Source organism: Monopterus albus, unplaced genomic scaffold (genome assembly GCF_001952655.1).
Source record: "Monopterus albus unplaced genomic scaffold, M_albus_1.0 scaffold359.1, whole genome shotgun sequence".
Taxonomy (NCBI): domain Eukaryota; kingdom Metazoa; phylum Chordata; class Actinopteri; order Synbranchiformes; family Synbranchidae; genus Monopterus; species Monopterus albus.
This window is the reverse complement of record NW_018128239.1, coordinates 240,029-253,867: the sequence shown is the minus strand read 5'-3', so window position 1 is coordinate 253,867 and position 13,839 is coordinate 240,029. Positions and strand designations below refer to the sequence as shown.

At 39.5% G+C, this 13,839-nt stretch overlaps 2 protein-coding genes and 1 non-coding gene across 4 annotated transcripts; 2 read left to right on the top strand and 1 right to left on the bottom strand.

The window, feature by feature from the left end:
• Nucleotide 1: 1 nt before the first annotated feature.
• On the top strand, nt 2-3,362 carry LOC109975035 (somatostatin receptor 3; the record flags this gene model as incomplete). Its single annotated transcript, XM_020625554.1, has 2 exons — nt 2-616; nt 1,320-3,362. Coding segments are annotated over 2 exons (1,332 nt in total), but the record flags the coding sequence as incomplete, so codon positions are not given.
• Nucleotides 3,363-3,462: 100 nt separating this feature from the next.
• Nucleotides 3,463-7,250, bottom strand: LOC109975046 (protein CutA homolog). Of its 2 annotated transcripts, XM_020625566.1 has the most exons (8): nt 7,144-7,250; nt 5,629-5,694; nt 5,334-5,482; nt 5,010-5,069; nt 4,768-4,813; nt 4,050-4,099; nt 3,804-3,918; nt 3,463-3,769 (listed from the first exon to the last, which is right to left on the bottom strand). In XM_020625566.1, the coding sequence occupies exons 2-7, from the start codon at nt 5,689-5,691 to the stop codon at nt 3,819-3,821; spliced, it is 468 nt and encodes a 155-aa protein (XP_020481222.1). In that variant the 5' UTR covers nt 5,692-5,694; nt 7,144-7,250; the 3' UTR covers nt 3,463-3,769; nt 3,804-3,818. The 2 variants fall into 2 exon arrangements, with proteins under 2 accessions (XP_020481222.1, XP_020481220.1); XM_020625564.1 differs by having other exon boundaries at nt 3,463-3,918.
• Nucleotides 7,251-7,580: 330 nt separating this feature from the next.
• Nucleotides 7,581-7,651, top strand: trnag-gcc (transfer RNA glycine (anticodon GCC)). The gene has a single exon. It is a non-coding gene; the product is annotated as a tRNA-Gly (tRNA).
• Nucleotides 7,652-13,839: the final 6,188 nt, after the last annotated feature.

Here is a 13,839-nt window from a genome sequence, read left to right as displayed (position 1 = left end):
CTGTCAGAACTGCACCAAACCTGAACCTGGACCACTCCCTGGTTTGGCTGGAATATTTATACCTCTTATTTATGGGATAGTGTGTGCTGTTGGCCTGCTGGGAAACACTCTAGTCATCCATGTTATTGTCAACTACACCAAGAATGAGTCAGTCACCAACATCTACATCCTTAACTTAGCCATTGCAGACGAGCTCTTCATGCTGGGTCTGCCCTTCCTAGCAGCACAGAACGCTCTGCTCTCCTGGCCCTTTGGCTCCCTAATGTGCCGTGTGGTTATGACAGTGGATGCCATCAACCAGTTTACCAGCATCTTCTGCCTGACTGTGATGTCAGTGGACCGGTACCTGGCCGTAGTGCATCCCATCCGCTCCTCCTGGTGGCGACGCCCCCATGTAGCCAAGGCAATCAGCGCCACAGTTTGGGGAGGGTCCTTTGTGGTGGTACTGCCAGTAGTGGTGTTTGCAGATGTGCTAAAGGATGATGGGAACTGCAGCATCGTGTGGCCTGAGCCAACAGAAGTGTGGAAGACGTCGTTCATAGTTTACACGTGCACCGTGGGCTTCTTCTGCCCCCTGCTGGTCATCTGTTTGTGCTATCTGCTGATCGTCATCAAGGTACAGCATCATGTGTGTTCATTTGTTAATACAGAGTTGTGAAGATTCTGGTTCTGGAAAAGATTTTCTCAATTCTCTATTCGCATTTCAGTTTTTTCTTTAAATGTTACTTCACATAAAAATGTGGGACCCTCCTGTATAAAATAATGATAGTATTGATGTTGACCAGCACTTGTATTTATTTTAACTTTGATTTGACAAAACAGCGCCAAGAGCCTTTGCTATGGAGAAGAGTTGAGGTTTATCTATAAAGAAATCCTTCCAAACATACGTAGCTGCAATATAAAGAAGCCATTTAATGCAATAACTGTTTTTGTCACAAACTGTACAAATGCACTGGTATGATAACATCCACTAAGAGTGGATTGTTCGCCATTGATGATGAAGTGCATTTCCAGGAAGAATGTTGTGCCTGGAGGCTCGGCAGTCTTGGTGTTAATCAGGACATTTTAGAAGTGGTGTACAAAACTCCTGTTCAGTGTTTTAACTTCTCACATCCAACTGTACATTTTGTATATTTTTATTGGTTAAATTTTATTAACCAAGGTGGAGAATAAAGAATTACTATATTCTATTCTAAAATCTCAGATGCTGCTGATAAAATGGTAAGATTGCATTTTTTTATTTGGTTGTTCTGACCTTTCACTAGAAAGATTCATCTTTAAATGAGGTAGATAAAAGTTCTTAATCTTCTCTTTTAAAGGTGAGAAATGTTGGAAAACGGGCGCAGGCTACATCCTCTCGGCGCAGGAAGTCGGAGCGTAAAATCACCAGGATGGTAGTTGTAGTTGTGGCTGTGTTCGTCTTCTGCTGGCTACCGTTCTATGTTCTGAACATCGTCAACCTCCTAGTGATCCTGCCTGGGGACTTCAGGGGTTTCTACTTTTTTGTTGTTGTGCTCTCATATGCAAACAGCTGTGCTAACCCCATACTGTATGGATTTCTGTCTGACAACTTCAAGAGAGGCTTCAGAAAGGCCCTGTGCCGCACCTCACGCAGGGTGAAGAACAATGACAGGGCTGGCACCGAGGTTCAGCGACCCACGGAGGAATGGGGCGGCATTGTATACCAAACGCAAAAAAGCGAAGGCGCCACCAGTATGCATAAAGAAAACTGTGGTGAAAAAGAAGAGGAGGAGGAAATCAATGGAATAGAAGAGTCCATACAGATGAGTGAAATCTGCAAAATGCCACAAAATGGAAACCACTGTGGAGTAACAGAGTGCTCCAGAACACAGGTCACACAGAGGGGTAAGCCTGAGCTGGAGCACTCTGGTCAGGGGGCCAAACACGGACATCGCACTGGAAAAGGCCCTGGCTTTGATCCAGCTGATGCAGTGCTCACTATGACTGGTAACAGCAGGTCACCACCTGAAGAACTCCTGGACAAGAACTGTGTACTTGAAATCAGCTATCTTTAACAAATGGGAATGTTTTCATTGGATTTTGTACAGGCTCAGCGCTGGATCATGTGGAGTGACTATGTAGCAATTCAAATATTTGAAGTTGGGGTCTCTATAACACCAATTTGCATTATGTAATAGACTGCCGCTAGCAATGATGTTTTTGCAGAGGTGTAAAAATAATGTAATTTTGACAAATAATAAAAGACGACATGTTGGATTGGAGCCTAAAAGAAATGTGAAAAGGAGGAAGAACAAATATATAGAGCAAAATGTTTTACAAAGGACAGAGTGCAGTTACTGTTGCCAATAGTCGACGGCATGAAGAAACAAGACAGTTTGATTTTTTTTTTTTTTTGATGTTTTGTCATTCTTGGTCTTGACAGTGATGCTATTTTGCCAACTGTTTTACACACAGAAAGCCAAAGACTGATGTAATCCTGTACATTTGGATGGTGGGGGCTTCAGTGACTTTGCTAACTACATCAAACACCATCGTTAATTTGTTTATTGTCGTCACGTTGAAGACGACTACTGTACCACTACATTTTGAATATCAGGAACACTTTGTACTGAAATGGATAATGCACTGTATGAATCATAACACACCTGATGACCCACTGTGACATGAAAAATATGTTTAATTTCTACTTTTACTGCTTTGGCTTTTGAGAACAGCCCACAAAGGATAATTGTGCTGTTTTCACAAACACATCTCAGCTCTGTAGCTTAGTGCTTTTGTCAAGCTCTGTGTAACAGCATCCATACTTGGCTACGACATAGATTCAATTTTTTTTATACGCTCAAGACGACAGAAAATATGCATCTCTGGAGCACAACAACTTTTAAAGGTTGGCAACCTTATACATCCAACAATGAGTCTCTGCTTTATGCTCATAGTTATACACCATCAATACAGGAAATGTGAGGAAACTGGATTGGTTATGATGGTTGAAATAGTAGTGCTGTGTTCTTTTTAGTGAAGTCTGTATTTGTCTCATGTCCATACAGTAGTTTTAGGTCAACAGACCAACATACCTTCATTGTTTTGTCAGTTTTTTGTCTGTGATCACAAAAAGTACAGTGTTTGCATGAAGATGTTATATTATCATTCATGTTGTGAGAGCTTTGGTGAGGTATGAAGTGATTGTGTTGTGAGAGGGCTAAATAAATTCTTATAAATCACACCATATGTAAATATCTTGTCCTTTAGTAAAACTGGGGGTTGTGTGCTATCACGCCACCTGAACCAGTGCACATGTAGAGTGTGTAGTACGTACTGAAATATGTACATGGCATATATGCAACTGTAATATTTATCATTATGACCTCTTGTTCACCAACAAATACTTAAAACCAATTAAAAATAATCCTCCACTTTTTGCTAAAGAAATGAGAGCAATGTCTGTTCTCATGAAATACTTTAGTGGAAGGTTCAAACAAGTCAAAGCTGAACAGTTTATTCTGCACCTACTGTAGTTAATTTTGAAAATGAGAAACCAAGACTGCCCTCTAGTGGTAAACACACTAGAAGAACAAATACACAAGCCTCAACTTGTTGACGGAAAAGCAAAATAAGAAATATTTAAGAAAATATTAATTGTATTCTTTTCAAAACACCAAATGTTATACTTAAACTAAATCTCCTGATTGGCACTTTGTATTGCCTTGGTGTTATAGTTAACAATAACAACAATGTACATTTGGAAGGTAATGTGTATTTGAAAAGAGTGACAGTTCACATGATCTCAGATTCATTTTTAAACCCATTAATTCTTCCACTCCTCCATCAGTCCACCCTTACTCAGGCACAACTTCTCCTATCCACTTGAGGTAAGGTGGGTTGCCCTGGTCAATAGGCAGGCTGATGACCTCGACCACCTCATAAGGATGGTTAGAGCTGCAGAGGACAATGAGCAGTTATGGGTCAAGTGAATGCACAGACAAGCACCGAGTTCACACGAACAATGTGAGTCACGGCAGGTAAGGGAGCAAATGTCCAACATAGAGAGTTAGATTGAACAAACTTACCGGACATACTCAGCAAGAGCAGGCACCTTGGAACTTCTTGTTTTAATCATCTAAACAGAGAGAGAGACACTAGGTCAGCTCGACTGACTCCATCAGCCACATTATATTCTCAGTCAGTTCAAAACAGGTGTAAATTAATCTAGTGTGGCCACATCACAGCTGAGAATGTGCTTTAGCACTGACTGTTTTACACTCTTCTGTATAGTCTTGTCCTTTTTTGCTACAAGAATTTGTAAAAGTAGCTTTTCTATAGTCTTATTTTTTTAGGTTCAGATCATTGGTAGGGAAGAGCTCAAACATTCAGACTTTATCTTATTCTTTGATTATTTTCTAGTACTTTATCATTTATAAAACTCTTCAGTTATACAGGTATGCAAATTAAATATACAGTTAAAACAGAAAGTTAAACCCAAACCTTCCTATTCAAAATATTCCAGAGGATGTAATAAGGTTACTGTTAAAAATCTGTTTCAATAAGTAGTATTAAATTGCTAATTATATTGATAAAAACCCAATCATACTCATATTTAAGTTCTAGTTGTAGCAGTAAATCTATCTATAGCGGTCAGTGATGGTTACAGGTGCAGCTGTAAAAATAATAGTATCTAAAGTAATAGTAGCAGTGATGGTAAGTTACCCTGAGCTGTAGAAATAAGATTTAGCTGCAGAGTAGAGTTTTACACAGCTTACCATATGACAAGGCTTTATTAGTACTCACCAGCAGCACTTCATTATCCTCCTCAATCTTCCCCTGCCATTCATATCTGAAGGAAAAAGAGGATTATGGAGTCATACTCATTTGTTTATAACATAGCAAGATTTAAAAGGGCACAGTCATTCAAGTGCTGCTGCTGAATCGCTTCATTCATGTTCTGCCTGAGAGCAAAAACACCCTGTAGCTACTGAAAACAGAGAGCTCAGTCTAGCACGACACAGAAAAGCACATGTCTCAGAACTTACATAGATTTTATTGCTGGGACAATGTTGACACAAGCAGCTAGCTTCCTTTCCACAATACCCCTGTGAGGCAGAAGAAAAGAAGGAATCAGCCTCAAATAAATACAAATCAATCTTGTTGACTGAATGGCAGAAATGAAAATTAAGTTTGTCCTGTAGGCTGAGCATATGAGCTAAATTTATTTCCAACTGAACAGGACATTCCATCCTCATTATGTGCAGCCGGTAACAGAGGAGAGACGTCAAGATTGTAGATAATTAGACCTTTTACTTTAACTTTCATTCTGTAATGATGATAAGATATAAAACAGAATTAGATTGTATCACCTGGCCAGGTCTTTAGCCACTGCGTCATTAGGACAGGTGACGAAAGCGGCAGAATGGGTGCCTGAAATGTACGTCTCAGATGCCATAGAAAATGCCCTCAGACCAACAGTCCTCAGCAGCTGGAACATAAACACACTCACAAGCACTGTCTGAGAAGAGAAGAGGATGAAACCCAGTCAACAACAGAACAGCTTGTGTCTAGCACACACAGGAGCAAGACATGTTCAAAACACAATCTCATGATAGTTCCATGAATGTGGCGTGTTAGAGGCACCTGCATGCTCTGCACACTCACCAAAATCAAAGCCTTTAAGGATCTACCTTGTAGTGTCTCTGCACTGGGCAGCCAAATGCACATTGCCTAAATGAGTCAAACATATCAATTAGTCCACAAACACTGCTGCACATTATTTTGCACTCAAAGCTCAGTCAGTAATGCATAATTAAATGATTTGACATTACCCTCCTACATACGTCCTACATACGTCTTTATAAACAGTTTAGTTGTTGTCTGCAGATTTAGGAAGAGCGCCAGTGTTGCTATGCAACCGTGGTCTACTTCCTGTATGTGGTTTCCTGTCTACTCTTACAGCCTTACACGTCTCCTACACTCTTTACTGCAAATGAAATGGTTAACACAAAAGTAGATTATAAGGTATATGATACTATTATAATGCATATGATCCTAAAATAAACTTGTAGATATATTTGCTAATGCAGATTATAATGTCAATCCTAGAATTTCATATGTTGATAAATGTTGATAATCTGAAGCCAAGACAATCAGACCTTACACCCACACACTATTCTCGTGCAGACAGTTTAGTCATCTCAGTATGTATCTGCACGACTTCCTGTTGTTCTGAGTCTCTCTGCACAAAGCATTTCATGGGCATAGGTCAAGTCTTTCCAAAGGTCAAACAGATTAAACAATTATTTGAACAGTTTTGCAAATACATAACATAGCACTGTATCATTTTATCAAGAATTTCTTTCTACATCACCTATCCATCTATCCTTTCAGATTTTTGGGAGATGGATGCACATCATAAGTTGCATTTTATTTAATAAAAATTTAGTAATTTAGTAAAAATGTACAACTTGTACAATACATAACACCACCTTATCATGATTTGAGACATTTAGTGTCTTCATCCAATGTTATGCTTTAATTATGCATAAAATGTCATGTTACTGTATATGCTGCTCATAGCTTTATTTATTTTAATTTGGTACTTTATGTTCCTGAATAGAGAACCATGCAAGTTTTGGGCACTAAAGCAAAATGATGACGCTTTAAAAATAATCAACAGTTTTTTGAATTTATAGATTAACTTCATACAAACTGCAGTAAATTGGAAAATCAAAACCACATTAATATGCTGTGTGAATATTCTTTGACTTTACAAACTGCACAACAGCAGTGTAATCAATGTGTCGGTCTTCTTCTCTCACTTACATTACCTTTTCAAAAAAATAAAACAAGCTGCACAAATCATGCAGACATCTCCACATTACCTTTTCAAAAAAATAAAACAAGCTGCACAAATCATGCAGACATCTCTACATTACCTTTTCAAAAAAATAAAACAAGCTGCACAAATCATGCAGACATCTCCTCAACCTATTATGTTGCAGGCGAACCATGTTTAGCTTAGTTGCATAGCTGGGCGCTAGCAGCAACAACGTCAGTCGCAAGCAGAAGCACCGAGAACTTAAATAAAACACAACACAGCAAGACAGACTGATATAAAAAAAAGTAAGAGAACCTGGTTAAAACGAACCGGAAAGACACATTTCAGTAACTTACCTTCTGACCACTGCAGTCCTAGTGCTACCTAGCATATGAGGCACAAGGCACACTGCCGCAAAGTGTCACGGCCATATGTGTGTAAAACTGTCGTAAAAACACTTTGGGTTCTTCTTCTTCTTCCAGACATTACAGCGGCGTACTGCCCATTGGGACTCTTTAAAAAGTGTCAGTTAAAAGAAATGTGTTCGTAAAGAATAATGTGTTTTCTAAGTAGATACACATTTCGCCGTTGTCAGGCTCTTGTAGAAATCGAAGTCCTCCGTTGTTTACCGAGCCGAGCGGACATTTTCTTCTTTTTATTCTTTTTTTAAGTAGTGTTAAAGGTTTACGGCGCATTGAGTTTACCAAAGAAAAAAAAGACAACAAAGACTTAATATAACCTAACCATGTCCTGTACGGAGAAATATCATCAAAATTGACTTTACTTTATCCGTGCATTGGTGGTTCAGTGGTAGAATTCTCGCCTGCCACGCGGGAGGCCCGGGTTCGATTCCCGGCCAATGCATCTCATTTTTAAAGTCGACCACAGAAGCAGTGGTACCGTAATAGTTATTCAGCACTCAAAGCGTCTAATGCACCTAACTCAAAGCATCACTCAGTGTTGCTCTGCCTTCATATCTTGATCTAGAGGCAAATTATGACGTCATCCTGATCTACTAAAAAGATTGAATTTATTTCAAGTGCTTCTTGAGGAAAACCTTCATGCATGAAGTGTCTGTGAGCAAAGACATCCTTGTACCTACATAGTCTACCGAAAACACGGATGACACTTAACAGGTCAAAATGTATGCAGATTTAATTGTTGGGACAATGTTAACACAAGCAGTTAACTTCCTTTCCATATTTTTGAAAAGTTTACAGGCCCATATACAGTCAATGACTGGGCCAAGGAACGGACAAGCACAGTTTCTAAGTTGATTTACGTTTCACCATTGACAGACTCCTGTAAAATTCAAAATCATCTGTTGTTTGACTTGGTTGTTTCTTCTGCTCTATCTCTTTTGTATTTTAGCTGATGTTTTGTTGAGGTGACTGTAGGAAGAACCTCCACCACCAGTAACCGATTTCATATTGATTCTTGAGGCTAAGTTTCACTTTTTATTTAACTAGGCGGCTGCTAATTATGGGGCAAAAAACATGATTGTAATACAGTAATCGGCACATAGAGAGCACTTTAGGACTACACAAAGCAGTCCTGTATTGGCAGTTCACCTATTCATTTAAACTTTAGATAGTTCAACTGTTTTATGGGAAAGTGGCTGAAAACCCATATAAATTGATGCATATAATTTTGGTATTCTCTGGAATAATGGTAATGTAGAATTCAAAGCAGTCTAAAACAGATGCAAGGAATTATGTGCACGTTACTATATGTGCACACATAGCACACTGGTATTCCACAGTTGTCGTCAAACTTTATTAGTTATTAAACGTTCAGTGGCAGTGCACAGCCATGTGATGACAGCTTTTGTACAGCAGGCAAAACAAGAGGCTTTACGATCAGTTATGTGTAACACGCACATACAATCAATCAGTTCATGTCACCAGGGTACCAGCCATGTCTGTGATCATCTGTGCACACAAATGATGTCTGCCCTATACGTGTGTACATGTGCCTGTGCATGTATGTCCTGTGTGTGTGATATTTCCATGCACAAGACAGAAAATCACTGTTTAATAACATCCTCCTCTCTTTGTCCTGAGACAAATGAGACAAGCATGTCACACATGCTAATATGCACACAAACATACACACACTTGACACTTGCACTCAGAGCAAGATAGATTGGCCTGCAGCTGATGTGGGTGCTCTCCTAGTTTTGCATGAACACACACAAGGATGCAGTGAGATGTATTAGCAGAGCTTGTCAAGCTTTTGCAAGAGCAATGAGGAGCAACAGAAGAAGAAGGGATATGTTGGTGGTGGTAGGAGGAGGGTTCCCATGGAAACTGTACAGTCAGCACATCTGTACATGTTATGCACTGTCCTCTCTCATCGGCATCTCGCAGCCTCTCCACAGCACAGCTGGACATGACGGTGTGCGCTCACATGTATGAAAATATTCACAATTGCTTACCCTGAAACCATTGCCATGGTAACCATAAAGCCTAAACCCATGGGATGTTATCTTGGAATATGAATCAATGCATTATGTAGGCTACAATATGTGTGTGTTTGTGCGTATGTGACCAGACATGCACACAAGTTGCAACTGGCACTGTGCGACACTCTTGCCTTTATCTCCAAATTTAACCCTCCTTTTTTCTAATTTCTTTTCATTCTCTCTCTCTTTCCTCCATCTTTCTCCTTTTCTCCCTCTGTTTCTTGCTCCCTCTCCCTCCGAGCATGAGCAGAATCAATATGTTTTCAATTTGCAGCAGAGCTTTCCTCCTCTGCATTCTAATCAGGCTACACTGATCCTTTAACTTCCAGACATAAAGCGAGACAGAAGAGGAGAAACAAGGTGGGTAAAGGAGGACCTGCCAACTTCATGTCAACATGACATGTCAACTTCAGGATCAGTAAAGTTCTTAACAACTTTTTTTTTTTGCCGCTTTACTACAGCCTGTATGATGAGGATTCCTCCAGGTGTCCCGAGGCTAACATCAGTAATATAATAGCTGTAATCTCTCATTGGAGGTTCTTTTCATCAGGCTTAAAAGCAAAACATGTTCATGGAGTTTATACATATTCCAAGATAAAGCAGTGTGTACTGCAAAACCTATTAGAATTTATGCCCTAAATTATTTTAAGTAATTAGCCATTTTTCAGTACTCAAAAACCTGCACTTCTCTTTTCCAAGTGTGGCAGCACGAGTACTAACTGTTTCTCACTTATTCATAATATTCACCCACTGTCCCCTCTCATTTCTTCCTTTCAGCTGAATATAAATTGTGACTATCAGGATGAAGGCGGCACATGGTGCCGCTGCAGTGGACAGCCCGCGCTCGAAGACCCTTTGTATCCTTCAGAATAGTTCTGTCAGTCAAATCCTCTTGATATGATACAATAGCTGTGTCACCTTCATTTTGAGGTACTATGCCTCATTATGTTGTCTGAGGACTGTCTTCAATTGTAATGTCTTCCATTAATCAACTTGTCTGACAGTATCCACAGTGACAAAAGGAGTTTCTGAAATAAAGTTGTCAACTGTCTCTGTTGTACAGTGTTCCCTGTCCATGACTTTAGCTGACATGAGGCCTCCACAGTTCCTTTCCATTTAAGCACTACTATATTATTAAAGGCCAAGACAGACATATTGGTTCTTCCAGACAGATTTGATTTTCTCAGTTGCAGTTACAACTCCCATATGACATTAACTCAGCTTCAGTCTGCTATGCTAGTAATGTTTAACATACGATGGCCTTAGGCATATGGGAAATGGTGTTAAAAATGATAAAACTAGACCTTTTTCCTTTTGCTTCTCAAGACAATTGCAATGAATCACCAAGAAACTGCTGGACAAGGTTGCAGGGCTGGATAATTTGCATTCTTAACAAAGGTCAGTGTGAATTTGTATTGGGAGTTATTACTTCTGGATCATAAGCCATAAGTTTTGATTTCTCCTTGGCTCTCTATAAACACACAGCGACTATCTGGATAAGCCAAAGTGCTAGCAAAGCTGCTAGTGTCTTTTAATAACTGTAATAGAGAGTTCTTAATGTTACAGTAGAGCATTACAAAAATAAAGGGATAATGCCAAACAAAACATTTTTTTCCGTTTATCTGCATTTGTGATATGGTAAAACCATCCACTGTTTATTCGTGTATTTCTATGTGACATTAAGGTGTTTAAATTGGTGGGTGTATTACAACTAAACTGCTTCTAATTTGACAGTTCCTTATATGTATGTTCAGTCTTTATCGGCTCCTGTTGCTACATGATGCTGTAATGAACATACTTCTCCACAGGGATCAGTCATTATCATGTGTCTTCTTATGCTCATAAGGCAAATAAAGTCATCCTGCACCATTAAGACATATTACATCTGAATCACTTTTAATAATAAAGCAATCTGGTTTTCTCATTATCCTTGTGGGGAATAATTTCAATAGTACAGTCCAGAAACCGCAACAGCACAAGAGGACCGCATCAGCTACAGATCAGTGAGCCTAGAGCTGGTCAGGATCTAATGGACACTAGCAGGGTGAATGCTTGCAGACATGGAAGCCTGAGCCCAAGTCCTGAATGGGAGAGTATTCATATGGAAGCTCAGTATACAAGTTAAAAGATATTTATTCATTATTTGGCCACAAAGGGGGGGTGTTCAGGCCACACTGTCATAAATCTTCAGAGCCCTACCATTTTCCAGACCTAACCTATCCTTAACACAAAGCATCCCTGATTCCTGTCCTCACCCAAGCAAAGAGCAGATATGTGGCTTGACACAGAGGATCTGTTACAACCCGCTCAGTATACAAGTTAAATGATATTTATTCATTATTTGGCCACAAAGGGGGGGTGTTCAGGCCACACTGTCATAAATCTTCAGAGCCCTACCATTTTCCAGACCTAACCTATCCTTAACACAAAGCATCCCTGATTCCTGTCCTCACCCAAGCAAAGAGCAGTTATGTGTCTTGACACAGAGGATCTGTTACAACCTTCAAGAAGTCTGGGCAATGTGGGTAATAACCTAATTTCAAAGAAATATCTTAAGCATAAAATTTGTCAAAACAGGCATCAACAAAAAGCAAACCAATTTTTAAAAATGGCCCCAAACATAAAAATACATAAAGTAGGAAACAAGCTACAAACAAAAAGAAGGTCTGAATAAACTAAAGAGGGAAGCCACTCCAGCCAGCCACGGCTTGGGCCATCAAACTGGATCACTTCGCCAAACCTAAAGCATAGCAGAAACAAAACCGTATAAAAGAAATACCTAACCCATTATGCCAAAAACAAAACCATAAATAACAAAGTGGCACATTTCTCAGCTATTGCTGAGGTTTCAGCTGCAAACCAAGGTTTCAGAACAAACCAAAGCCAAGTCCCACCCCTTTATATGCAGCTGTCCATCACGGGCTGAATCAGGTACACCTGAGAGCAGAGCACACACCAGGTAGAAAGAGAAAAGCGAGGAGACAAAGAAAACAAACCTAACAGCATCTACATTCTATTTCCTCAGGTTAAGCACATGCAATGCAAACAAATCTTTGGGAAAAGTAAAGGCTATGTAAATCTGAAAGATAAATCCCTGGATACAACATACTAAAGGTTTTAGCTTCATACAAGCATGAATGTACTTTGCCTGCCCCCCCACTTCTGCCCTGTACACCTGCCTCCAATTTCTTCATCGTCCAGTCCTGACTCCCATACCCACCACACCTGTCTCCACTTTCCTGATCAGCTCCCTGAAGTGTAACTGCATCTAGTCAGACTTCCACATTATTAGATGTGCATCCTTTGTTAGGATAATTTTCCTGTTTTATCTCCTTGTTCCTGGACAATTGCTTGTCCTTTGACTTTGCCACCTGTCTACTCCTCTGGATCACTGCTCTTCTTGGACTGGTTGCATGCCTCTGACCCCAGTTTTGCACTCACTAAAATATTTTGAGGCAGTTTTTAAGATACCTTGGTATGGATTTAAGTGTTAATGAAGTGAACATTTAATCTGAAAGTCTCTCCATTAAATGTCAAGAACTCATGAATGATACTGTGGAGACCGTGGCTATTTTAGCTCTAATTGTCAGTTATGTGGTGTGTATTGACTGTCCACACTGGAATTTCACTGGGATTGAATTTTATGACTACAAAGTCCCATTTCATAACCTTCATTTTAACATGCTAAATGTTCTTCAACATAGAAACATGTCTGATACATCAGTGATTGATCAGTGTTAAAGATTAATGTGAAGGCCACCAGGTGTAATTATTCAGTGTTGTTTCTGAGAAATCATGGTTGTACTATTAGTTTGACAGGGTGGATACCTCTAAATTAACTTTCATCCAAATGACCTGGAGGTCTCTAATAAACTGATATGTTTTAACAAAAAAACAAAACAGCAGTGTAGCTTTTTGTGCTCTTTAAAAAGACCATATTTCTCATGCTCACATTGTTGTGAGAACAGTGAGCATGTTGCTGTTTACCCCTCTGGTAACAGCTTTTGATATCAGTGAAAATTTATTCTGACCGGGTCAGCTAATGCGAAGACCAAAATAAACTGGAATTAGAATAAAGCTGCAGCCTGTAAAGTAGAAGACTGTGAAAAATAATAATAGTTCCAGTTTTGTGCTGCACAGAAATGTGGCAGCTTCAACACAAGCGTCGACCCATTTTAAGCGAGTGAACAGGTTGCTTGTCACCTCAGCGATAGTCTCATTTGTTGAAAGTAATTATGGTAATGCCTTAAAATGAATGTGGCCACAATTTATTTAAATGATTCTACATTAAATGTTGCCACTGTAAATGAGAAGAAAGCAAAACAGGGAACTGAAACTACATGACTCAGCCTGAATCTCTCGCCATGTCTTTCCTTCCAAAACTAGTTTTGAAGAGAAAACAACTCAACAAACAAATCCAAACCAGAATCAAATCAGCTTTATTGACCAGGTGTGTTGGACACATGAGGAGTCTGACTTCAGTACAATGGCTCTCGATGTGTATGTTCAATGTTCTTCCATAAGACAATGATTAGACAAAAGTACGAACAAGAAAAGGAATGTGCATTAGGAAAATAAAAACAAAGTA